Raw genomic sequence first — 26,667 nt, forward strand, 5'->3', positions numbered from 1 at the left:
CCGAACTCTAATTTGGCCGATTTTTTTTTTGAACTTAGGTATTTTTCACAAAGAATTGAGATCTACAATTAATTTTTGCGGATTTTGCCCCAAAACATATAGATCTGATCTGCAAACTCGTCGCCCTAGAAAGTTCCTACAAAAAATTAAAAAAAATTCTCCACTTTTGCCCAAGAAAGTGCTTTGATACCACTTGTTATAGATCTAACCTGAAAATATATGAAAATACAAATATACCCAAAAAAATATGATATAAATAGATAGAAATGCTTCTTTATTATTAATCAAACCCTTAAGGTAGGGCAACACCATACATTCACTCCTTAAAGAAGGAGGACACTCCACAAGCCATATGCCTATTCATACAATAATCCTTGACATCTCTCAATGGGGAGTCTCTAGCCTCTATATAGGCCTCATACATACAATACCATGGGTCATTACCATGGTTCCTTCAATACCATCTATCTAATACCATGGGCTTATTAGATTATTGCTAACTACTTGTGGTCGCTTACATGATACGGGTTAACCACCTTATTTATTACTATGGCCCATCCCATTATTACATTATTCCCTTGGGTACTTCCCTTTGTACCCCATATTATCCCCATAGGTATACTGCAGTAGCATCCTCCTTCCTCCAGTTCCTAGTGAGAGGAGTTTGCATGGGTTTGCAGTTCTCCATGTGGAACCGCCTGAGGATCTCATTGGCATACTTTCCTTGAGACACAAAAACTTCTCCATCTCTCTGCCACACTTCCATGCCTAGAAAGTAGTGCATAAGACCCATGTCTTTCATTTCGAACTCTTTTGCGAGGTCCTCCTTGCAAGACTGGATTAGCTGATCATCACTTGGCAAAATCAAATCATTGACATAAAGAACAATTATCAATGGCTTACCTTCTACCATGATGTGGTGAAGGTTTGCATCTGCTTCACTCTTGGTGAAGCCCAACCCGGTGAAATAGCTGTCGATCCTGGTGTACCAAGCACAAGGTGCTTGCTTCAGCCCATACAGAGCCCTCTTGAGTTGGCACACATGCGACTCACGATTGAAGGTCTCGAAACCTTTTGGTTGCTCAATCTACACCTCCTCCTCAATCTTCCCATTGAGGAATGTTATCTTCATGTCCATCTGATGGAGCTTCCAACCCATCCGAGTTGATAGTGCCAACATCGATCTGATAGATGAGTACCTTGCTACAAGAGCAAATGTCTCATCGTAGTCGATCCCCTTGACCTGTGAGAAACCACAGGCAACAAACCTTGCCTTATGCTTCTCAACACTGCCATCAGCTACTTGCTTTACCTTGTAAAGCCATAGAACTCACTATTGACTTGTCTTGAGGTCTTGGGACAACATCCCAAACACAGTTCTGAACGATGAAGTCGTACTCATCCACCATTGCATCAACCCAGACTGGTTGCTGCACTGCTTCCTCGAATGAAGAAGGCTCAGACTCTACACACTCCACAACCAGGGCCATGTAACCAGTGTACTACCTGGGCGACCTCCTTTGTGTGCGCTGAGAAGATGGTTGTCCCACATTCTCCCGCACATCGAACATCAACCTATTAGCTTCCCTTGATCATTTCCGCCCATCTCTGGAAGTCTCAGCATGAGTGGATGTTTCCACTCCAGATCCTCTACATGCGGCTGCTCTGCATCAATCTGAGGCTCCTCCTCCTTAGGCACTGAAAGTTCCTCATCTGCATGCAACTTGAACTCCCTCTCAAGTGATACTCGCATGGCTTTCTCCTCGTCAAACTTCAAATCTCTACGTACCACAGTCCTTTGACTAGTAGGCAAGAACACTAGATAGTTGTGGGGTGTATCCGTGTACCCCACAAGTATTCCCAATTTAGCTGTTGGATCTAGCTTTTTCCAGGCATCTTTGGTCACATGGCAGTAAACCGATGATCCAAAGATTTGGAAGTGACTCACATCTAGTCGCTTCTCGAAAAAGGCCTCCATAGGTGTCTTCATCCCCATTATATAGTGTGGGTTTTTGTTCTACAAGTATATTGTTGTATTGCATGCCTCAGCCCACAAATGCAGTGGTAGGCTTTGGTCATGCAACATCGCTCGAGCTGCTCCCACAATCGATCTGTTCTTTCTTTCGGCCAGCCCATTCTGCTATGGGTTATGGGGTACCGTCAACTCCATTTAATTCCTTCTGCAGCGCAAAAGTCCTTAAACTACTGGGAGACATACTCTCCACCATTGTCACTACACAAGGCTTTTATTTTCTTTCCAGATTCTTTCTTTGCCAAGGCTTTAAACTCACAAAACCTTGAGAAGGTTTGATCTTTCTTTTGCATAAAGTAGATCCAACATCGATGAGAAAAATCATCAATAAAAATATCATAATACCTTTGTTTAGTGGTGGAGGCTATAGAGAATGGTCCACAAACATCTGAGTGAACTCGCTTCAGGATTTCTCTAGCTCTACTATCTCGATCCGGAAAGGAAGATTTCACATACTTACCCAAGGTACAACCTTTTCATGTATTCTTTTGCTCCAGTTTTCCCTTGGGAAGTCTGGTAGAAATCTGCACCATGCTCTTCAGGGCTCCATGGTGCAAGTGGCCCAATATTCTATGCCATAGCTCGCTAACATCTTGGCTCTGCACTATCTCAACTTTGGAACTCAATGCAGCACAGTCATCTACCTCGAGCTTGTAGAGATTCTTAACTCGAATCCCTATCCTCTTGGTCTATCCAATGTCGATATGCCTCATGAATACCTTTCATTTACTAAAGACTACATCATAGCCTTTATCTTCGAGCATAGCAACGGACACAAGATTCTTCTTCAAACTTAGTACATACTTTACATCAGTGAGGGTGAGAGGAGCTCCATGCTCCCTCTGAAACACAATCGTACCTTCACCTGAAACATGGTACTTTCCATCGTCGCCCATCTCAATCTGCATCTGGAGATCCTTCTCCTCCAAGGTACTGAAAATATTCTTGTCACCTGACATGTGGAATGAAGCTCCACTGTCCAGGTACCAAACACATCCCACCATGGATGAAACCATGCATGTGATAAGAGAGAAATCCAACTCAAACTGTGAAGCCAGTGCTTCACCATCAGATCCCTTAGAGGATCCCTTCTTGGATTTCTTCTGTGGACAATTCGTAGCATAATGGCCCACTCATGACAATGAAAGCATCGCACTTTTGATTTGTCAAACTTCTTCCCACCATGGGAAGAACTAGATTTGGATTGCGACGCCCTCCCTTTCCCCTTCCTCACCTTACTCGCTAAGGCTATATTTTCCTCATCATCTTTCTTTGATGAGGATCCATCTCTGGTGCTTCTTCTTATCTCCTCATGCATCAGATCCGACCAAAGTCATTCCCAATCTGACAGTTTTTCTCTTCCATTTACCAAGTCTTGGTAGCTATGCCAGCTCTTAGGAAGACCGAGAAGCACAAGACTCACCATGTCATCATCATTTGTCGTGATCCCTACACTTCCAAGCTCATCCCTGCAGGTGGTGATCTTGTTCAGATATGTAGAGATCGTGTCACCCTTTTCACACTTGATTTTCCGAAGCTTGTCTTTCAGCGCCAGCTTCCTCTGATCGTTGTTGTTCTGATATAGATCTTTCAATGTTTTCCACATTGAAAACGATGTCTCCTTCCCATGGAGACTCGAGACTATGTGGTCTCGAACTCCCTCTAGAAGGATTCTCCTTGCTCTAGCCACACATTTCTTCCATTCTGCCAATTTTGTAGCATTAGCCGTGGCGGCTTGGGGACTTCTTGATCAATGAAGTCCTTTAGACCATTATCCTCTAATACTGCTTCCATGCGATCCTTCCAGGCTATATAATTCAAGATTCCATCAAGGGCATACTCGAGTCTTAAATTGTTGAACGCCAGTGGTGAAATTGAGATGTGATAAGAACTCGATTTCTATATTCAGGAACCTCAAACTTTGAACTGCTCCCTTCTTGTATACTGTTCTCTCCTTTGATCACCTTTTCTCTGATACCATATAGAATTTCTCACTGTAGATTAACAGATTATGCAATATACTAAAGAAAAATACAAGATATACTTCTACAAAAAACTTTGTGGAAGCTTAATCGAATATGAGCAAGATCAAATAAACACATATAATTGAGAATGAGAAAGAAATCAAATATGAACACAGAAGAATACTTTGGGGAAAGCCTCAACCTAAAACCCTGATCTTTGTTGTATCATACAAGTGGAAATATGTTCAGATTACATAAAGCTTCAGCTCACAAGCCATCTAGCTCTCAGTACAATCGAACAATAATGCTCACAGACTGAATAGACACAACATATGTCTTCCTCCAACCCTCCAAGCCTCCTATTTCCTTGCGCAGTTTCTCTTGGGGTCCAATGATGCCATTTGTGTGAATTGGCCTCATCACACAACCATCAACCTCAATAGTAACTACACAATCCCCAAGGAATGAATTCCTTCTGCATGCAAAACATATCCTCCAAGGAATATTCCTACAACTGATAGTACACTATCCCATTATCTGATCTCAATTGGGTCTCTGACTGAACTGACATGCATGAGTTATTTATGAGAGAATATTCAGTTATCTGAAGTGCAGTAGTTACATGCATGCATGCATTAACTAACTGAACTCACAATTAGTTCAACAAACTATTTGAACTAATATAATTGGACTTAACTTAGTTAACTGAGCTAACTAATTACAACTCAAAGTACAACTCATCCTGATCTCCTTTAATCAAGGGATAAGTTCCTCAATCAATGGAGAAACTTTTGCATGTCTTCACATAGACTTCATGTTTGATTTCCTATAACTAATTAACTCAAGATGAATTAATTAATTATTTTACAAACAGCTGCTAAGATCAAATTCAAATTTTACTTCTCTAGGGACTAACTAAAATAAGAAGGTATCCCAAAATACTATTTTTAGAACTTCTACTTTTAGCATTTCTTGTTGTTATTTACAACAGTGTTTATAGCAGGTACAAGACTTGTTGCAAGAAGAAGGCTTGTTGCAACTCACAGAGGAACAATATGAGTTTACAAGAAGAGGAAACAGAAGGTAAAATGATTATTGGTGGTCATATGATGGGTTCAGGAAAGGCTCACAATCAACAAGAAAGGAATGCCAAAGCAGCTAGCATAGGGAGGATGAGTGAAAAAGAGTTCAAGAGAGATATGATGGAGTTGAACGGAGAATTTTATCATTTGAGAGAACTATTACGAGACCAAGGATATGGTTGGATGACGAGACAGAAGAAAGTGTGATGGCCTATATTATAAAATGAGTTGAGGCAAAGAGTGCATGTTAAAGTGAGAAAAAAATTCAGAGGAGTTAAGTATAATTTGATTGTTTGTGGATGAGGCTTCTACATTGCTAAAGGATAAGCCATAGATGTGTACATAGATGTGGAAGAAAGATTTCTTGATAATTTGGTGAACTACTATATTAGTTAAGACTAACATAAGGATGTGTTGACTGAGGCATCAACCAATGCAAAGGAACCTTATACTCTTAAGCCTAATGATTTCTGTGTGGATGCAGGTAATGAACAACATTTAACTGACATATTTTTGCAGGTTAATGAAGAAATGAGGCTATTGGATGAGATGGATAAGATCGAGGAATTCCTACTTAAGCAAATTTTTGCAGATGTTAGAGATGGACAATTATTGAAAACTTCTATAGAAAATGATAATGATAATGTTGGCGCAAAAGGATCCAGTTCCATGACAGAGGAATCAAAATTGAAAATTAGCGTGGGAAGTAATTTTGCAAGAAAGCTCGGATTTTTAGAGGATTGGTTGGAAAATCCAAGGCCAACTAAAGAAGGAAGTGCAAACAAAACAAGTTCCAATAGTTTTAAGGAAGATGAGGAGAAATTATTGCAACAACAAATGAGGAATAACACCAACATAGTTCAACAAGAAAGCCACAAAGAATTGAAAAGTATGAACCAGCCTAAAGATCAGTTGGACATGGAGATTAAAGAGATGAGGATGTTAGATGTTGAAATAACCTCATCATAAGAGGTGTTTAAGGCAAAGGAAATTAAGGAACAATATATTTCAAATGATGGATCAAGATTACATCAACAAGGAATTATGAGAACTACAACATAAAGTATGGAAGGTTGGGAGGATGAAGAAGACAATAGTGGAGCAGCAACATAACAGAGAGAAGGACCAGCTGCAGAACAAAGTTCGAGATCTGGGAAAGCATAATTTCACCAACACATGGTTAGAAGACCATGATTTTTTTTTCACCTTGAAATTATGATGAAGGAGCCTCTTACCCTCAAGTCAATACTCCTTTTGAATAGACCTAGGGGTTTCAATTACAATAGGAGTTGATTCCCTGAATGAGTGGATTTGTTTAATTTAATGTGTTTTCCTATATTTGGAATAGTTGTATGTAAGTGATTATAGTGAGGATTGATGTAATCATATCTTCTCTAAATGAGAGATCTTGAGAGTATTTTGGAGAGTTAGAGAGATTTAGGAGTTAATTCGATTTTTAGAGGATTTTGAGGATCTAGAGAGGCTAGATTTAGAGATTGTTGATGGAATTGTGGATATAAACTAACTCTGGTTCAGGATCCCCTTTTTATATATAATTTGTAGAAAATATATTTATCATAAGGATGAATAGAAAGAGATCCAAGAAAAAGCTAGTGAGGCATAAAGGCCAAAAGTGGCTTCAAGGCCTAGAGGTCCAAATGATGTAAATTCAGTCCAAAGGTACTTTAATTTTGTGTATATAATATGGAACTACATTGTTTCAAGTACAATTATAGTACGAGTCTCTGCTTATTATTGGATGACACATAATTGCTTATACATCATGAATATGTATGAACACACAATCATCTAATATTGTAGGCATGGATGAAGCTTAGGAGGGATCTGTGGGTATATATATACATCTTATCGCCAGAGCGGACCAGCTCAGCGAGACCGTAGTGATAATAATCTCATGAGATATAGTGTTGATTTTTTATCAACTATAAGATCAATGATCCATTAACGGAGGCTACAAGAGTCTTCTGAAAGTATCTAGCATCGGCACACACACACACAGAGCAAGATGGAAGAATGAGACTGAACCAGAGGAGTTAGAGATCATAAATTAAGCTAGAGGAAAAATTTGAGGCATCGAGGTGAAACACACTTAGTTTTTGAAGTTTAGATGGAAGCCCGTTAGATAACAAAACCAGGGAATGACAATTAATGGAACCAAGAGCGTTGGGCCGGAAGGTCAAAAGCCCGTAAGGGCTTATGAATTATAAATATTAAAACCCGTCGGGCACCAAGGCTCGTTAAACAGAGTGGCAGTTGACGGGGATTTTCCAGTTGCCCTATTCCATTAAATCCTAAAGGAATTCATAATTAAGTGTCGGGTATTGAGTGGGGTCGATAGGTGAAATCATAAAAGTAGCAATAGACGGAGAATTCAACCAAGTAGAAACAAGCGAAGGTTCCACAAAATTGGAGTTCGAGCCAGTGGGACCCAAATCCGGAAGTCGCAAGGCAAGAGCATTTGGAGAGGCAAAACCGAGCATAAGCTTGAAAATGCACAACACTTGGCCAATTTCGCTTTCCAAGTGAAGTTCGCGAGTTGTGGGAGCAAGGGTTGTCTATTAACGAAACCTCGTAACATAAATTTGGATCAGAGAACCCAGAAATGTGAAATCCCACAAGTTATTTTAATTAAGCGCAAGGGACTAGGGACCGTCAAGTGATGACAACGTAAATACTTTTTGTTCCCCAGATCTTTTAAGCGACGAAGATTATGGGGTCCTCAAAGAGAGTGAGTGTGTTGGGGAGGTTACGATAGCGGAAAGACAATGTGGAGTGGACATACCTGGAATCCTGGAACACCAAGAAGCCCAAAAGTTTGTGTAATCAAAAGTTGGGCTTTGGATAGCGGGATATATGTATAAAATTTGTGCCTTATCATTGTATTGGATCACATCTATAAGAGACCAATGTTTATATTAAAGAAGGTCTGACTTCAGGGGCTATCAAAATAAAAGGAAAGGTTGAAACAACAGAATTAATAAAAGCGCCAAGAGGGTAAAACAGGGGCTAAAAAGACGAGATTGTAAGTAAATTATTTCCACCGAGAGGCTATATACAATAGAACTTGAACTTGGTGGTTTTGGTACAACTCTTTCAACTCATCCCACTGTATTATTAAAGGGATTTATATCCCGATAAAGTTGATTTCGAAGGATTGAAGGAAACGTTTTTTTGGCCAAAGTAGGACTGGGCATTGTGGGAAAGAGGCTCAAATTTTGGGCTTACATCAAATTATTAAATTTAATTTATCTTTTAAATTAAATTGAATGTTTTTATAAAATAAACAATTATTATAATTTTTTATATAGAGGGATTTTCTTTTAAAATAAAGTTTTCTAGTGTAAATAATTATTATGCACTCCTAGATGTTAAGTTACCAATTCCCACCCTATTTAGGTGTTATTTTTTAACATGACCATGATGTAGCCATCGATGACTAACTTTATATATATATATATATATTCATAAATTCACTTTCTTTTAACAAGTTCTTGCATTTTTTTATTTAATTTGACTTTGCAATCATTTGACATACCTCTCTAAAAATATTTACAAAAATTATATTCTCAAAAACATTTTAACAAAATGTACTACTCTAACTTAAAAACATTCTAACAAAATACACTTTTAAATAAAAAAATTCATTTTACAATTTCAAAAATATTAAAATAATTGCTTTACAAAAGATTCAGAAATGTTATAATGTAATGTCTTTTTAAATATTTTGGCTCTATCAAATTACATAAAAATTAAAATTAAAATTGAATTATATATACATATATATTAATTATAATTATGAATAAAACATTTTGGCAATATCAAACAACATACCAGTAAAACTAAAATAAAAAATAAAAGATTAATAATTATATTTACGCGGTAAGGCGTTTTTTACGCCGTAAGGCGTTTCCCTTTGGAATCAACTTTGCTCTTGGATTACGTGTACATTTCTTAGCCTTTGATTTAAGTGTTAGACGATGAAATGAATCTTAGCCATCCAATTGATTATACCGGTATACGATGCGACTCAGTGGATGCGATGCGACTCAGCCGATGGGCGCTTGTCCTGCTCGACGCTACGCTACTTCCAGGCGCTGCTACGTGGACTTTGCTGTTTTGTTAGGTTCCCTGAAAAGAAAATGAAGATTCAGGTGGGTACTTGCTTCACCTCAATGGTGTTTCTGTTGCTCTGGTTTTCCTGCTTCGTTAAGGGATCATCTGTGGAGAAATCTGAGTTGAGCAGGAGCGACTTCCCATCAGATTTTCTGTTCGGCGTGGCTTCTTCCACTTATCAGGTACACGCACGCACGCACCCAAGATATCTTCTCTCGATCATTTCAATTTTGAGGGCCGCCATTAATTTATTTTTAATTTCAGGTGGAGGGAGGTTATCTGGCCGATGGAAAAGGACTTAGCAACTGGGACGTGTTCTCGCATACACCTGTAATTATTTCAGCCCTACCTTCATATTCAGAATCAATTACCAACCCTACTTTCAGATTCAAAATCAAATTCCAAAATCAAAGGTTAATTTGTACTGGGAGGTGCAGGAACAATTGCCGATGGAATGAACGCAGACGTAACAGATGACGAGTATCACCGCTATAAGGTATATATTTTCTTTCTCTATATTGCATTCCACTCTTGATTTGTCTTGGTTTCGTATTGTTAGAGATTTGCGGAAAAAAATTGTGGAACCTATATTTTAGATGATTACTCAATCCATCATCAAATCTGATAGTTACTGTCAAAGACCAAAAACCTTGAATCATCCAGCCAATTTCATCTTATGATATTGCAGGAAGATGTGGAGATGATGTCGGAAATTGGGTTGGATTCATACCGCTTCTCCATATCTTGGGCGCGCATTTTTTCTGGTGTGAATTCATGGGGTTGTGAATTTGATCCAAATTCGAACATCATACTTGTGCTATCTTTGTTTTATAATTTTTTTCTTCAGACGGCCGTGGAGAAATCAATATGGGCGGGGTCAAGTACTATAATGAAGTCATCGACTCTCTGCTGAGCCGCGGCAATAATATTCATCAATCTTAGTTTTGTCCCATTCACTCCTTTCTGCTCATTTTAATTTTAGACTCCTTCACGCGTTTTTTTTTTATTAATTAGAATTCCACTATGCATATAAATAAATAAATTTACAGAAAGTGTGTGTAGGACCTCCTTCTTTAGGATATAGAAAGATGGCTCCATTCCCATTTATATATAGCTCCTTTCACATTTCTACGCCCGTTCTGTCCTTGTATCTGTGCCTTGATTTGGGTATTTAGTATTCTTACTTGCAAAGTCAAAGAATTAGTTTTGTGTGAATGTGCGGAGAGAGATATCACTTTATCTATACACCGGTAGAGAAAATGGGGTGAGAACCGAGTAATTGACGTAAACAGAAGTTCTGCTGGCTATAGACTCTTTTTTGGGAGAAAAAATATACTTGTGCTATTCGAACAGAAATAAAAAAATATATATAATGTCAGGGATATTAAGCAGCACATTTTTTAACCCTTACATAAAACTTTCTATCTTCATAAAACTTTTTATCTTCTTAATGGATTCATAGAATAAAACATATTAAGAGAAAATTCAGAAACTAAAAAATGATTATGAAATTCTGCATATGAGCAGACTCCATAATTTGGCAACAAATCTTGTTTTGAGAGCATATTTGGTAAAACATTGTTTTCCCTATAGCTACAACAAAGGTTCCTCTGCCATGATTCCAAATGGAGAATTTTGAGTTCAATTTTTCCATTTAATCAATCTACTATCACCTAGAAACTTGAATGTCATCAAGTGTTTCTAATTCACATTACTATTAATTCTGCAAAGAAGTTGCTTCTTTGACCTATTCCAAGTTTGCACTAGATTATCACATCCTAAGACAAGAATAAAACAGCTCCTGCTCCACACCCTCCCTTTCACTCACTCCCTAAAAGAAACCCACAAACCTCACACAGCTCCATTAGAAATTGCCAGCTCCCTCACATACCTTCTCTTTTTTTCTCTCACAGGGTTCACTTGTTCAAGGTAAGAAAACCTTATGTGATGAGTAATTAAACTAGAAAAGACAACTCAATTTTGAAAGAGAGCTCCATTCAGGCCTAATCAAATTCCTGGAAAAGCAAATGCTGGAACAAACCTTAAAGATGAAGAATTGAATCTCACGAACACTCTTCCATAGAAGAACCAATCCACCAACTATATAAATTAAAGGATGGAATCACATTATTCCATACAAACTTCACATTTATTGTCCATTTATGGCTCGCATACTTATGGAAAAATTTTGATTTAGTATCTCCTTATGCAACCCATGTAGCTCTACCCTTTACCTTCCCATGAATCTCTTGCTCTATGACAAAAAAATTTTCCGGGCTAATCAAAAGTCACTCTCCTCTGAAGACCATATTTGAAATATGCCTTTTAATACAATCTAAGGGTCCAATAAACTCTTCCCTTTTCTGTTTTAGCCACCTACACACTGCATCTTTCAACAACTTCAAGTTTATGGAGAATTATTCCATTCTACACAATCTACTATTATGTGTCTATATGATTCCAAGAAGTAAGTACTAGAAAAGCAGAGAAATAGAAATGATGATTTCTCTTTAAATCATTTTAATTTTATTTCTTGATATAACCCTGTTTGTTGATAGATAGAGAACATTCATTTTACCTTGTTTGTTGATAGATAGAGAACATCCCATTTTGGGGCAAATTTTGTTTTTCCAATATGTACAAATGTTTTAGTGAGCTTTTGGATCGTTCAAAAAACACTCTATTCTGGTTAAATATCATGTATAAAGGAATATGCTCTTAAAATATGATGGGATATTTTTATGCAGATGGGATCTCACATGAAGAAGGCAATATTTGAAGAACAGACGGCCAATGCTTTGAACAGATGGCAACAAAATGCTAAGAAAAAAACAAAACGAGATAGAAATTCAAAGCATTCTTCCCCTGGTTTTACACTCAGATCAACTGTGTTTTCGGGATTTCAAAGCTGAAAAACAACTCCAATCCATGGATCTTCTCCATTGCATTTGCTTCGAAGATACAAAACAGCAGGAGACATGGAAACTGCAGATGCCTCTGAGAGATATGACCACTCAGAATCCAGCGCATCAGATTCGGCAATTGATGCATCTTCTTCTTATCCTCCCCAGCATAATCAACCTGTTTTGGTTACCGAGGCCCCTGAGGATATATAGACTACAGAATGTCCCTGTTCAAAAGATGCACACACAAATGATGACAAATTTCCCTTTCCCAGAATATAAATGTTCCATCCACATCATACAAAAGCTTGGTTCAAAGCCAATTTATATCTAAATTTGACTTATCTTCCATCGTAAAGTTTATCTTCATTTAAGCAGCAGAGAGAAGTGGACCCATAACAAACAAGGAACCAAAAAGGCATTTGCACATTCTACCTACATTTCGTTCCATTGAAAAAATAGCTTTCACTAAAATCCACTGTTCAAATATTTTTAAAGGAGGAGCCACTTGCTTCTTCTCCTCTCCATTCTGTCAAATTCGGCTAGCACCAGTGCCATGATGGAAAGCCTGGCCATCGCACTATATGAGAAAGTATTGGGAAAGACAACACAACAGGCCTTGCCACTGATGAACAAGGGTAATGCTTCTGAGGACAAGGGCAGTCCTTTGACAATAGCTCATATACAAAGGTTTCGAAGCTTCTATATTTTAAATGGCTAAACAAGATAGCTTCTATATCTTAAATGGCTAAGCAAGATTTGTTAGACTTGTGGATTTTAATTTATGAAACCATTTATACTTATTTTACCTGACTAATTGGCTCTCTTATGCACCAATGTTCTTGGATCATATGCCCATTTTGTATGGAATGTCTACTAAGTGGCTCCAGTTAATGGGGCATTGATTTGAGTGTTCAATATATTCTTATTCTTTATCAAAATATTTTTTTTTCTCTATTTGCTTTCTTCAATTTATGCCTTACCGCGTTTCCTTTGCAACATCTGGTGCAAATGCTAGTTATAATTATTATTATTATTATAATTATAATTATAAGTATGTGATTGATTATGATAGTGAGTTGTATTTGGATAGTTTGTCTCTTCTAATCAAGATGGGCAATTTATTTTTGCACTTGAAGTTTTTTTTTGTTATTTTGGTCAAATGTTTTTTTTTGTCTTTACTAGGTGGCCAACAAGTAAGAATGAGGCTGGTTGTATGATTTTGAATAGTTATCAAAGATATATGATTTATAAGAATTAATATAAACTTTAAAATCACTGAAAAAATAATAATAAATTAATCAAAAATTAAACTAACATGATCTATTTTAACTTCAAATCAACACATCTTAAATAAAGATCAAATCTCTTTTCACTGTTCTTTTTAACTATTTTAAATCAAATTTAAATTTCTTTTCACTCTAAAAATATATCTAACTCAAAAAAATTAATCCTTTTCGAAATCACAAAAGTATATTTAATTTTCTTCCTAAAGAAACTTCAAAATTAAATAAATTAACTTGGTAATATACCTACCAGCATGGGTAGGGTATACTTTCGAAAGATGGGACCTCCACTGATCCTCGATGAAAGTGCAAACACGAAAAGTGATTTGGTTATTAATATGCATCTGCATAGTATTTAACTCTTTTTTTATTTCCCTTAGCTCTGTGTTGAATGGTGATGCTGATGAGTCTATGCAATCAAATAATGAAAATCAGTGAAAATTTTAATGATGGAAATTTATTTTTAAATTTAGAAATTTTTGTAAATTTTATTTTTATATTATGTAATTTCTAACTTATTATGCAATTTGTAAAATGTTTGGCAATATTTTTGTAAAGTATTTAAATTTATATAGTCTTTATATAAAATTTTGGCAATTTTTAAAATAAAATAATTTTATACCATAGCAAATAATTTTTAGAAAAAATAAAAATTAAAGAATATTTGTTTAGAAAACAAAGTTTTGCCTTGTGAAAACACTTATTTCCCATCTTTAGATATTCATCACTTATTTTGGATATTAACAATGGCCTCTGTCTGCATTTGACCTGTACTATACAGACAGGGTGGTAGATAAGAATAACTACGGAATGTTGAGTATTACCTACGACAGGCACCCTGAAGAAGAAAGAACACGCGCGCGCCTTTAACTATCAATGATGTAGCTTCTTGCATTACATCCTGCATTCCCTCGGGGCTTTCGCTCAATGTTTTTAGAGGAAGGGCAAGATCATACATTGCTTTTGTAAGATACCAAATGTCTTCTCTGTTGGTGATACTAGCGCGTAAATTTTCCAAAGTATGGGCAACCACAAGAGGTGCAACAGTAGCAACATTTACCCTCCCTAGGATTGCTTTAACAGCTCCATGCATGTCCTTTATCGGCAGGAGAGATCCAAATGACACAATCACTTTTAATTCCCGCAAGTCTGGAACGTTGGGCCAAGGAAAACAGCCGAGACTACGTGCTTTTTCATGACTTGCCTAAGAAAATGCAAGAAATGAAATATATTCAAATCAGATATCTGACTACAATGATAATATAATCTAATTACATAATTCATATTCTCCTTGTAATATAATTCGCATTTATTATCAGATGGATATGACAGATTGTTATCTACCCCCAGAAGCTCATATATGTGTATCCAAAGGTCATCGAGATTGACATCCTCGACTTTATCTTTACGTTTGCGTCTGATGAGATCGGATCTGGATTTCGTTGGACCACTGGAAGAAGAGAAGGATGGAGCTTCATCGCACCGTGGGGCTCCTGAAATATTTAGATTGACATCGACAACTTGTCCCTCAGATCTCTTTGGAAGATCAGAATATCCAGAGGATGAAGCCTCATCGCATCGGGGAGTTCCTGAAACATTAAGGCTGACATCAACCTTTTTTCGCTTAGATTCCAATGAAACATTGAAAGATCCAGAGAAGGGAGCTTCAACATGGAAAGCGCCTGGAAGAGCTTGAGAAAAGGGACCACTCTCTGCACAATCACAATAACCATTCAACATTAGTATTATCATTTGCAAAACCATGCGCTAATGGCCCCTTACTCTAGAATCGTCGGGGTCTGCTGTGAAATGACCACATTATTATTAACAATATCCAGAAACATAAATGAAAACATTCTACTTGTAGGCGTGCTTTAAGCACCTGATGGCGGGGAAACTTATTATAAACTTACTTTTACATCTTATTTATTATTTTATTTCCAATCAAGAAATTAATTTATTACATAGTTATTGAATTAAAATTTCTAATCTATATCAAATTTCATTTCATTGAAACATTCAAAGATCCAGAGGATGGACCTTCATCATGGGACGCTTCTGGAAGAGGTTGAGAAAAGGGACCACTCTCTGCACAATCACAATCACCATTAACATTAGTATTATCACTTGCAGAACCATGCGGGGATGGCAGCTTACTGTAAAATCGTAGGGGCCTTCTGTGAGATGACCACATTATTAATAACAATATCCAGAAACATAAATGAAAACATTCTACCTGCAAGCGTGCTCTGAGCTGAAGTGGGGATTTGAATTAATTGGATTGGATTGATTTATTACTTTTTAATTTTATTTATCACTCCATCCTTATCCAACCCATTAACCTAGGTTATTACATAGTGCTTAATACTTACCAGTCTGCAATACCTAAAGCCCTTCTCCAACCCATTAACAACTTATTACATAGTGATTAATAAAAACGAGTTTGCAATACCGCCAAACTGGCGTATCGCCAATCTTCAAGCTGAAATTGTGGCAACTTCAATGTTAGTGGTCATGTCATTCCAACTTTGGCCTTAAATATAGGCATTTAAAGTGAATCTCGAATTCCCAAAATGGTGGCAGCTTAGATGCTAGTGGGCTCACTCCAACTGGCCTTGAATCTAGGAATTTAAGGTATTTCGGTTGAGGAAATTGGGACGGTAACTATTTGTGATCAGACCAGCCCACCTGTGTAACTGGTAAGCGGATTGTGTTGCTCGGATGAGCCAACGATAAGAAAGTGCTGTGCAGAAAAGCTCGAGGGCATTGTAAGTGGGTTGAACGCCATTTTTTTGGGGTCTGTGTGTGTTAATTTACAGTAACCGATCTTGGTAATTTTACTGTAGGATGAGGGAATGGATAGATAACTACTGGTTTGAATTTCCAGTCAGGGACTTGTCTTTGCTGCTGTTCTTGTGAGTATTTGGAGTAGATTGACTGCCATTGTTGTGCAGTGGGTTGTGTTTTCTTGTGGATTCTCCGATCTGCTAAAATGATGTGTAAAAAAAGGTTGCTGCTATTCTTGTGAGTATTTGGAGTAGATTGACTGCCATTGTTGTGCAGTGGGTTGTGTTTTCTTGTGGATTCTCTGATCTGCTAAAATGATGTGTAAAAAGACCTTTTCTGCTGTGCAGGACAGTCTATTTCAGGCATTTTTTACTGTTCTTTTACGCTGGAAGAGGGTGTTAATGACTGCACTTGAGCAGATCCCAGAAGGGCAAAGTGCCATTGACCTGAATTATTTAATTAAAAAGTCAATCTAAAGAAGCGACTATGCCATACCGGGCAATGCCCCAACGCGGTGTTCAGTAAGCGCTGAAAATAAATAGTTTGCATTTAATGAGCGGAGCTGGAGCTGTCTATGCCCACTTTGGATTTAACTATGTGGAAATATACAACTCTGGCCCATTTAATGCCATTGGCAGTGGCATTTCAGTTAAAAGACTGTAGGAGAAAGTATGAATACTCTGACTGTCCTACGAACCCATATCATATTAAATACCCTCTTGTCCGTGCGATACGGTATGCACAAGCCATATAGTTGCTGAATATCTATAACAAGAGTTGAACACGCGACCTATGGTTACAACAAAAACGAAACTAGCTGTAGCAAATATGCCAGATCGGGACGCTTTCTTACCATCGATTTTCCCGAGAACATTCTTGCGAGTGCGATGACCTTTCAGATCCCAAGTCTGCACACAGAAATACAACGGTATTGGAAAACGCGCCATGAACGCCCAGATAAATATCTAATAAACCCATGAATTGTATTCCTTACATAACTAAAATAAAATTATTTTGAAAGCTTCATTGTGAGTTACATTATGCGTGCATGACTGCACTTGAGCAGATCCCAGAAGGTGCCATTGACCTAAATTATTAATTTAAAAGAGGGGTTATTAGTGTGATTTTTTTAGATTTTTTGGTGCTTGAATCTGGTAGAAAATTTTGAGGTGAAATCTTGATTTGTGTTATTTAAATGGGTTTTTTGACTGTATATATGGATTCGGTACCGTGAAAAATTATAGGGCACTTCGATTGTGCAGAATTACTCATCAAATTTATGATTTCAACATAGATTGTGCAAATTACCCGTCAAACTTGTGATTTCAATAAATTTCTGCCCGATTTTAAAAAAATTATACCTAAAAAACTCATAAAAAAAACCTGAAAAATAACACTAAAAACAACTCCTTAAATTAAAAAATTAATCTAAAAAACCATTATAAATCAATTATTTAACTGTCTAGATATATACAACTCCATTAAGCATATACAACTCTAACTCATTTAATGCCAAGGGCAGTGGCCGTTCAGTAAAAAGCCTCTAGAAAAGAGTCTAGAAAAGAGTGTGACTACTCTGACGGTCGGACCAGCTCATATCATATTAAATACCCTCTTGTCCGTGCGATACAGTATGCACCAGCAATATGGTTGCTGAATATCTATAACAAGATTTGAACGCGCGACCTACGCTTACAACAAAAACAAAACCACCTATAAGCAAAGATGCCAGATCGGGACGCTTTCTTACCTTCGATTTTCCCGAGAACATTCTTGCGAGTGCAATGAACTTTCAGATCCCAAGTCTGCACACAGAAATACAACGATATTGAAAAACGTGCCATTAAGGCCCGGATAAATATCTATGAAACCCATGAACTGTATTCCTTAGATAAAATTATTTTCAAAACACTTGGGTTACAGGACGCTTGAGATTGTCGTCTTCTGTCGTGCCTCTGGCCTCTGACTGCCTGCAAAATTAACCGGAAACCTTACCTCGTGGAATCCTTTGCCGATTAAACTCAAATATGGGCTGAAAGATTTGCGGAAGGATATTGGTGAGAAAGGAATCGAATCCCCTTCACCTATCTTAATTAGGGTTGTCTGTATATTGGGGAAGGAACGATAGTCTCCTTACTTGATTACATCGAGAAGAGTCAACTTAATTTGATTCCAAGTATGGATTTACAAAATTTATTAATAAGTAATTTTGTCCCTGCCAAATAAATATTTGGTAAGCTGTTATCAAGTTCCATATAAACGCGTGAAGCGTCCAATGGAATATGCTTTATGTAAAATATTTATATAATCAAAGTCAACTTGGAATATGCCTTTTGTAAAATATTTATATAATCGAAGTGAACTTAAATGAGATGGCTCCATTCAAGTGTGCAGCCTAGCTGCTCCATATTATTCACTATCAGTGATATTTATGTGGACAATTGCATATGGCCAACCTTTTATCAATATTATTCAACCTACTGAACATTGACGTTATCCTCTTGTTTTTTTCTCTCCATACTTTTCGGCTTTTTCTTCGGCAAATATTTTTATTACAGCTATTCCAAAACTTTGATTAACAGTAGCTACGTCATACGAATATTTTAAAATTTCGAACGTGGTGAATGAATAAAAGTTTAAATGACAGACTACTATAATTGTTTAAATAATTAAATTAAACATTTTAGAGAAATTAAAAATCACAGGTGGTTTAAAATTACTGTCTTGAAATCGCAGTTTTACATTAAAATAAAAATATGAATTGAATTATGTAAAACAATTATGTATATATGATTGGTAAGTATTTAATTTTACTAGATAGTTTTAGTTTTTATTTTTTTTTAATTAATAATTAGGATAATGAATTTAATTTAAAATAAACAACAACATATTTAGTTAAATTAATTTATTTACATAAACCATTTAGATTTAAGATATTATTTTTTGGGGATTTAACTGTTTGAACTAAGTCATTCCTTTATGACCATTTCCATGAGAAGTAACCGTAACCAACTAATTTCTCATGATTTTTGAATAGTTCACTTAGCACTCATTGTATGGGGTGATGCTCACAAGGGTGAAGAAATGGGATTGAGACTAGTGAAATGAATCACATAGCGTCAATCACTATTTCTGGGACTCCCTGGAGGTCACCCATCCCAGATCACCTATCAATGAAAATTATTGATACTTACCGTGTTTATTTAAATTAATTTATTTACATAAACCATTTAGATTTTTTTAAATATAATTTATTTATCTAAACAATTTTTAATTAATTTATTTTTTATGTTTTTTAAATAAAAAATATTGATGTAACATTTCCAAATTTATACATTTATAATTTTTAATACAATTTTTTACTTCTTAATAATAATAATAATAATAATAATAATTTAGTTTTAAAATTACCATTAAAAAACATTAATAATAATTCACTCTCATGACAGATATGATATTATATGCAAGGTTAGGATTTATCATTAGTATGTAGCATAATTTATATATGCATGGTTTTAGAGGTTTTAACTCTATAAACATTTAAAGAGGTAGGTACTAAGCATCAACACTGCATATTACACCTCTTTTATATAATGTTTTTCCTGATTAAGTTAATTTTAATTTAAAAATATATATGTTTATTGAATAATTTAATTATAAATATAAATATTTGAAAATTCTATACAATTATTATTATTATTTTTCAAAAATATTATTTTATTAATTCATATAAATGTATGGCAATATAACTTATGAGGTTTATATTAATTGGTTGTGTGGGGTTTAGTCTTTTATTAGTATATACGATTAAATCTCATGGGGAGGGGTTGAGGTCATAAGCCCATTCTGGGGTTACAGGGGCATCTAGGCTCAATTGAGTATTGTACAATCCTAGTGACAACATCCTGCTAATGGTTAAATCATTGTTCCATCCAACATGCAAGCTAACCCCAGGCTAGGCTTAGCCTAGAATTAAAAGAAAGAAAAAAAAAAAGTATGACAATGTATTAAACCTACCTAGATCCATCTTAAGCCTCGATCTATCAAGTGCCGAGAAGGATCAAATTTTTTGAAGTGCAAACCTCTTTTTAGAGTGTAAAACTTGAGGAAAGGTTTTCACCTCGAGATATTTCATCTCTCTCATCACTTGATATATCCACGATTAAGATGAATTTAGGTTGGCTTCCAAGAGAGCAGAGTCGAAGACATCGTTCAGAGCACACTTGGAGATGCATTCGATTAAGTGTCTATGAGCTTGCCTACTCACGAAGACATCAAGTTTTTCATAGACAAGGACATCAAGCAGCAACATCATAGCGAGCAGCATCACGAAGAACAGCTAAAGATAGTATATCGAATGCAGTGAATGCAAGAGGGAGGTTGTTGACAACACAGAGGTGGAACAAAGTTGCAAGATCAAGCAGATCCATTGATGATGAAAGCAACTTTGGAGACTCAGGCTATGAGGTGACAGCGCGACACGAAGGTCGCACGAAGATAGATAATGGAATGAATAAGGAGTTTCATGTGTCGAAGCAACAACTCAACGAAGAACATGAAACTGCATAGACAGACGAATGAGTTGTAGCAGGACCAGGAACAATAGTGGGCACAACGTGCACTCACGGATGAAACTGTGCCCATACAAGTTAGAGACCCATCCCAACATCTAACATAGAGCAGACATGGTGAGCAGTGTTGTTGATCGCATGCAAGGGATTCAACAGAGTGCATGCCATTGTGCGCACACATGCAACCCAACCCATTCAACACACTCACTAAGGCAAAGACAAGAAGCAAGTCTAACTGGAGCTGAACATGTACTTCGACAAGTTGATGCGCATGACCACTAGCACACACTTGAAGATCAGCATGGACACTATGCATCAGTGTGTTGCCGGTTCAGCCACACCCAAGAAGAACATGCGCATGTTAGTAGATGAGTTGGATGAAGGAGCTGAACCAATCCACCAGTTGCAACAGAGGCAAGAGTTTTCTTCAACAAGATGTCACCATGAGGTGCATGCACACCATCATGGATGACTAAGCTTGGCATCAGCTCACCACCTACACCATCACAAGAATGTCAAAGATTTGGTCTAATCAAGTGGATCGAGTGTGAGTGATGTCTTGCAAGACCTGCTCAAGCCATGTTGTCTCACATGAGTACATGTGCATTGTAATTTTGAGTCATGTCAAGTGTAAGTCAAGTGTCAATAGTTGGATGTAACAGTCGTAGAGTAGGTGAAGAGTCATGAGGGTAGCTAAACTGTCACAAAGGGGAATTTCAAGGGTCACCCCACCCTTTGATTTAAATAGTCCCTCATAACTCATTGTAGAGGCTTTTGGTCAGCCAAGATTCTACTAAGACTATCTAGAAGAAGGCTTGGACAGTATTGTAACGAGCCTTGGCTCCTCCACTGCACAGAGCTAATACATCTCTTTGGAGGAGCAGGTGGATGTGGCTGTAACGTTCGATTGTTGGGGATAACAGGTTTACATGGATGTATTGTATGATTGTGACTTACAATTCCTTATGTAATAAGAGCCAACACATTTTCATGCATATGTTGTTATTTTAGTTGGATTGCTCTAGTTGCTTTAATGATATATGTTGTTTAACTTACGTACTTTTGTATGAACCGATTCACATGCAATTATATGAATCTTGTTGTTAATGTGTTTCATATGTTGCTAATGTTGTCACTATCTGTGTCGACTGCTCTGTCGGACATCGGACATACCTTTCACTTGAACCTTGCTATAACAACCATAGCACTCGTCTCGGACTGATCCATGAGCGTTGTACGTGTTATCTTACCTTGTATGAATTGATTGTCACATCCAAGTGGACTACTCCGCCAGAAGCTGTGCATGTCCTTTGTGTTGTGTGTTCCTAGCCGAGTTGGGATTGATCCCTTTCAAAATGGAACTCACCTTCACCTCCTTCCCCTTTCGAAGTGTTGGAACCTCTCATACACCTTCCTTGACTCACTACATCAGTCACACCCTTGTTGCTAACAGAGTTATCCTACTTGCCTCTGTGAGACATTGCAGTCAAGGAAATACCTTACGACCCACTGCTGGGACTCCTACACCAAATGGTCTGAGGTCTAATTGGGACTTCTTACTAGGGAGATCCCCTTGACATGTTGGTAGGTCCAGCGTTGTCAACATGATCCTATATTCTCAGTTGATTGTGCATCTTGAAATATTGATAACTTGTCAAATGATTTCAAATCCTTCATTCAAGTTGAGACTTTGGAAAACCATCACCATGACATCCATGTTTCCATTAACACATGTGGTGATGGATATCTAAGTACACCAGATGATATCTTTCCTTCTTTTGAATGCTTATATTCACGAGGTATCAATTCAAAATATGTTTCTCATAGCTCGCAATCTACATTTATGCGATGTGATGCTCTTTCATTTCAGAATGATTCTGAATTTTATTTCATCCACTCATCTTCATATGACAAACCCGAAAAGGTAATTTTTTGGGTTGTTGAATTTTTGGTATACCCTATTGAAGAAAAGCATGATCAATCTGAATGTTGCATTGGTATGCCTCTACTCAATCTTTATGATGATGAAGATAATCTCGTGGAACAAAAAATGCATGTTGATCCTTTCTTCTTAATAGCTCAATCTAATTTATTTACAACTGTCATATCTTCTCCTGAGTCTTTTCATCTTTCCTCACATTATTCATTGTACCAGAAAGTGTTTGACGAGTCAGTTAGACCAATAAATTTTTTTAATTCTTCGGCTGGTTGTGATTGCAACCAGGTACATGATGGTGTGTTAGGTAATTTAACTGATGTTAAATTACTTCATTAGTTGTCAACCAAGGTTCGTGTACTTATGAAGTGTATGTGCACAATATATGCTAGTAGTTCTATTTTTAGTTTTTTTTTGTCAAGATGAAATTGATCTAAATATGAATGAACGTCAGATCAAATCAAAGTTTTTCTACACACATGTTATTTCCATTAAAACTACTTCAAAGAAAATTGAAATCAAAACTGAACTTTTAATATATATATGAATTCAAAATCATAACTTATTCTAATCACATAATGGCAATTCTAGTTCTAATTGAAGAAAGGAAATGCTAATTCTTATTGCAAATAGAAAATTCTAATTCTACTTGCAAAAATGAAATTCTAACTCTACTTGCAGAATATAAATTCTAACTTTACTTGCGGAAAAGAAATTCTAACTCTACTTGAAAATAAAGAACTTCTGATTCTAATTGGAAAATATTAAAGTATTCTAACTATATTTACTTCGCTTGACAGAAGAAAATAAATCAAAACCAGACTTTAACAAAATATCAATTAAATTGCAACTTCAAAGGATTACTAGTATGCGCAGTTATACTTCAAAATCTTTCTATTCATCATTCACGAAATTGCTTGGCGAAATTAAAGTTACAATATAAAAATTTTGAATGAAGCAAACTATGGAAAGAAGATCTTTTTGTATTTTTATGAGCGCTCTGTTTCTTATAAATAATAGAAAGTAAATTAGGAATTGTTATAAATGGTGACATAGTTAGAATTTCCTCTCATTAAATTATAATAGTAAGAGTATAACCAGCATGCTATAAGCCAAATATATCAATAAATTATGATTTAACAAGAGTTGCCACTAGAATAGTCAACTTTCATCATTTCAATATTTCAATTATTTAAGTTGTGTATTAACCACTTAACACAAACATACTAAACAACCTAAATCTAATGCAACAATTATTATTTCAAATTAAAGTATAACTTTTCAAATTCAACAATTCCAATTTAATAATCTATCTGCCTCTCTTTATACATTTTGGAACAATAACTAGTTATAAATATTCCATTACTCATAAATACAAATCAACTAGCAAAAAAAGAAAAGAAATAAAAATTATATTTTATTTTAAAAAATCATAATTAAAAAAATGAAATTAACAAATGAACAAATTATTAATTGAAATACACTTAAATTAAAACATATTAAGTGTTTATGTTTGAGACATGTTTTTTAAATTAGTTTCATTTAAAATTCAATTATAATTTTAGAAGGATCATAAGAATTGAGTTAAATTTTGTCTGTGAATTAATTTTTCATGCTTTTTACCAAAATAATTATTAATAGATTTTTTAAAAATAATTCACCTAAATTTTACCAAATGAAATTATTTTATATTAAAAATCACATAAAAATTATAAAAGTTATAGTAAATTTTAAAATATTGATTTTTTTACAAAAATATTGCTAAATATTTTTATAGTTTGAATATTAAAAATTAATTAAATTCTTGATTTTTAATTTTGATTGGTTTGACACACGAGGATTTGAGTCTTGAATCTCATTATTTACATAATATTTTATATATTGTTCTTCTCGCAAAGTGTCCATATGATCTTGATAAGCAACTTAGACTTCTTAAGGAATTCTGTTCTACCATGGGTATGACGGTTAACACTAACAAAACAAAAGTTATTATTATCAAATCCAAGAAGGACACTTATGCTAATTTTATGTATGACAATAGTAACTTGGAGGAAGTGTCTTCTTACAAGTACCTAGGAATTGGTATTCATCACAAGCTAAATTGGAACTATAGCATTGAGAAAAGGATTAATGGGGGGTGGAAAGCTTATTTTGGTCGTGAAAATAATTGTAAAACAGAAAACCTCCTAATGTGGGATAGAAAGAAGTTCCTCTTTGAAACTTTAGTCACTCCTGTTATCTTATATGGATGTGAGGTTTGGGGTTGCAGCATCTCTAGAGAATCCTGGAGAAAGATTGAGCAAATCTAGAAGCGTTTTATAACGTATAACCTCAAAATTAAAAGCAATACACCCTATCATGTTTTCCTTATAGAAGTGGGTCTTTCCCCTATCGAGAGCCTAGCTATGACTAGGCTTCTGTTGTCCAAGCACAAGCTCAATAACATAGGAGACCATAGACTTCATAGGCTAGCTTTAAATTCCAGCCAAAATCACCTAAGGCTCAAACGAGGTTGGTATAAAGACACAAGGGCATGGTTAAACCATTGGGAGATCTACTAGAATGTTGCATTGCAAAACATTAATAACATTAAAAATATTGTTATTTCTAAGTTCAAAGAAAAAATGTGGTGTGAGAAAGATTTAGCAGCTAAAAGAAAATTAAGATATTATAAGGAGGTCATCAACCCCACCCTAGAAGATCAAAAGTATCTCTCTGTTTTAACTATCTCAAAGAAGAAAATTAATATAGCCAATATTAGAACGAACTCTCATGAGCTCCACAGTGAAACGGGTCGTTGGGCAGTTCCTAAAACACCATGGATGGAAAGGATCTTCCATCTCTGTGAGAATATGAACATCGAGAATGAAAATCACTTCCTCTTAGAGTGCCTCACGTACAACCACATTAGATCTCAATTTCATAATCTTTGTTACAATATTGACCTGCCATCTCTGTGAGAATATGAACATCGACGATGAAAAACACTTCCTCTTAGAGTGCCCCGCTTACAACCACATTAGATCTCAGTTTCATAATCTTTCTTGCAATACTCACCTTCCTAGCCTTTTAAGATGTCAAAATTATAGTGAGCTCGGAGGCTTCTATCCAAATTTTTGAGCATAGAATAAAATCTTAAATCAAACTAAATAATTCGTTTCTTTAGGTCCGATAAACCAAAATTTAGTCTTAATAAACGTTAACCATCATCATCATCATAAATACATTTTTAAATTTCAATATTTTCTCTTATAATTATAAATTTTATATAAAATTACAAAATCTAAATATTTTAGAATTAATAAATATATACGTCTCATCTTATATTTGTACATACACATTATTATTTGCTTTCCATAAAAGAAAAATATAATTCATGAATTTTGTACATAATTCATGAATTAGAAAACTTTGCAAAAGATACAATGAACCACCAACTAACTATGTACATCATCGAGGTGAAATTAGCACCAAGACCTTAAGGAAGTTGTGACTAAACAACTCCACGACTATGAGAACATGGCAAGACACTAAGGAAGTTCTGACTAAACAACTCCACAGCTATGAGGACATGACAAGACCCTAAGGAAGTTGTGACTAAACAACTCCACAGCTATGAGGACATGACAAGACCCTAAGGAAGTTGTGACTAAACAACTCCACGGCTATGAGAACATGACAACTTGCTCGACTTCTCTATCCGTTTAATGACTCGAATTTATGTTGTTTTGTTTGTTTTGGAAAATATGTGAAAATCAAATCAAATTTTTATTCCGACCACAAGATGGCTATGCGTATTTATTATCCTGCCGGCAGGTATTACGTATTCAAAAACTCGGTTGATTTTAAATTAATTTCTATTGGACTAAAAAATGGCAACGCCTAACCAGCCATTTCCAGGGTATTTAATGTTTAAATTGGGCGCTCCCGTGTTATCGCGCTAAGCAGCGTGCATATCCCCTAGCATTAAAT

At 35.8% G+C, this 26,667-nt stretch overlaps 1 protein-coding gene across 2 annotated transcripts; it reads right to left on the reverse strand.

Moving 5' to 3' along the window:
- Positions 1–14,388: 14,388 nt before the first annotated feature.
- LOC149246408 (uncharacterized) lies at positions 14,389–18,193 on the reverse strand. Of its 2 annotated transcripts, XM_089455686.1 has the most exons (5): positions 18,101–18,193; positions 17,939–17,993; positions 17,042–17,096; positions 15,442–15,489; positions 14,389–15,113 (listed from the first exon to the last, which is right to left on the reverse strand). In XM_089455686.1, exons 2-5 carry the CDS (start codon positions 17,957–17,959, stop codon positions 14,536–14,538), a joined length of 702 nt encoding a protein of 233 aa, XP_089311812.1. In that variant the 5' UTR covers positions 17,960–17,993; positions 18,101–18,193; the 3' UTR covers positions 14,389–14,535. The 2 variants fall into 2 exon arrangements, with proteins under 2 accessions (XP_089311812.1, XP_089311811.1); XM_089455685.1 differs by lacking the exons at positions 17,042–17,096; positions 17,939–17,993; positions 18,101–18,193 and having other exon boundaries at positions 15,442–16,677.
- Between the last annotated feature and the right edge of the window lie 8,474 nt (positions 18,194–26,667).

The sequence above is a fragment of the Pinus tabuliformis genome, chromosome 7, assembly GCF_031772625.1.
Source record: "Pinus tabuliformis cultivar Carrire ecotype Pingquan chromosome 7, CPIR1, whole genome shotgun sequence".
Classification (NCBI taxonomy): Eukaryota; Viridiplantae; Streptophyta; class Pinopsida; order Pinales; family Pinaceae; genus Pinus; species Pinus tabuliformis.

Excerpts from the sequence above, each read along its gene's own strand:
- LOC149246408 (XM_089455685.1), bottom strand. The coding sequence starts at position 15,595 with ATGTGGTCATCTCACAGAAGGCCCCTACGATTTTACAGTAAGCTGCCA. Across the intron at positions 15,114-15,441 it reads AGAAGCGTCCCATGATGAAG|AGAGTGGTCCCTTTTCTCAA; the intron begins GTCCATCCTCTG and ends GTGATTGTGCAG.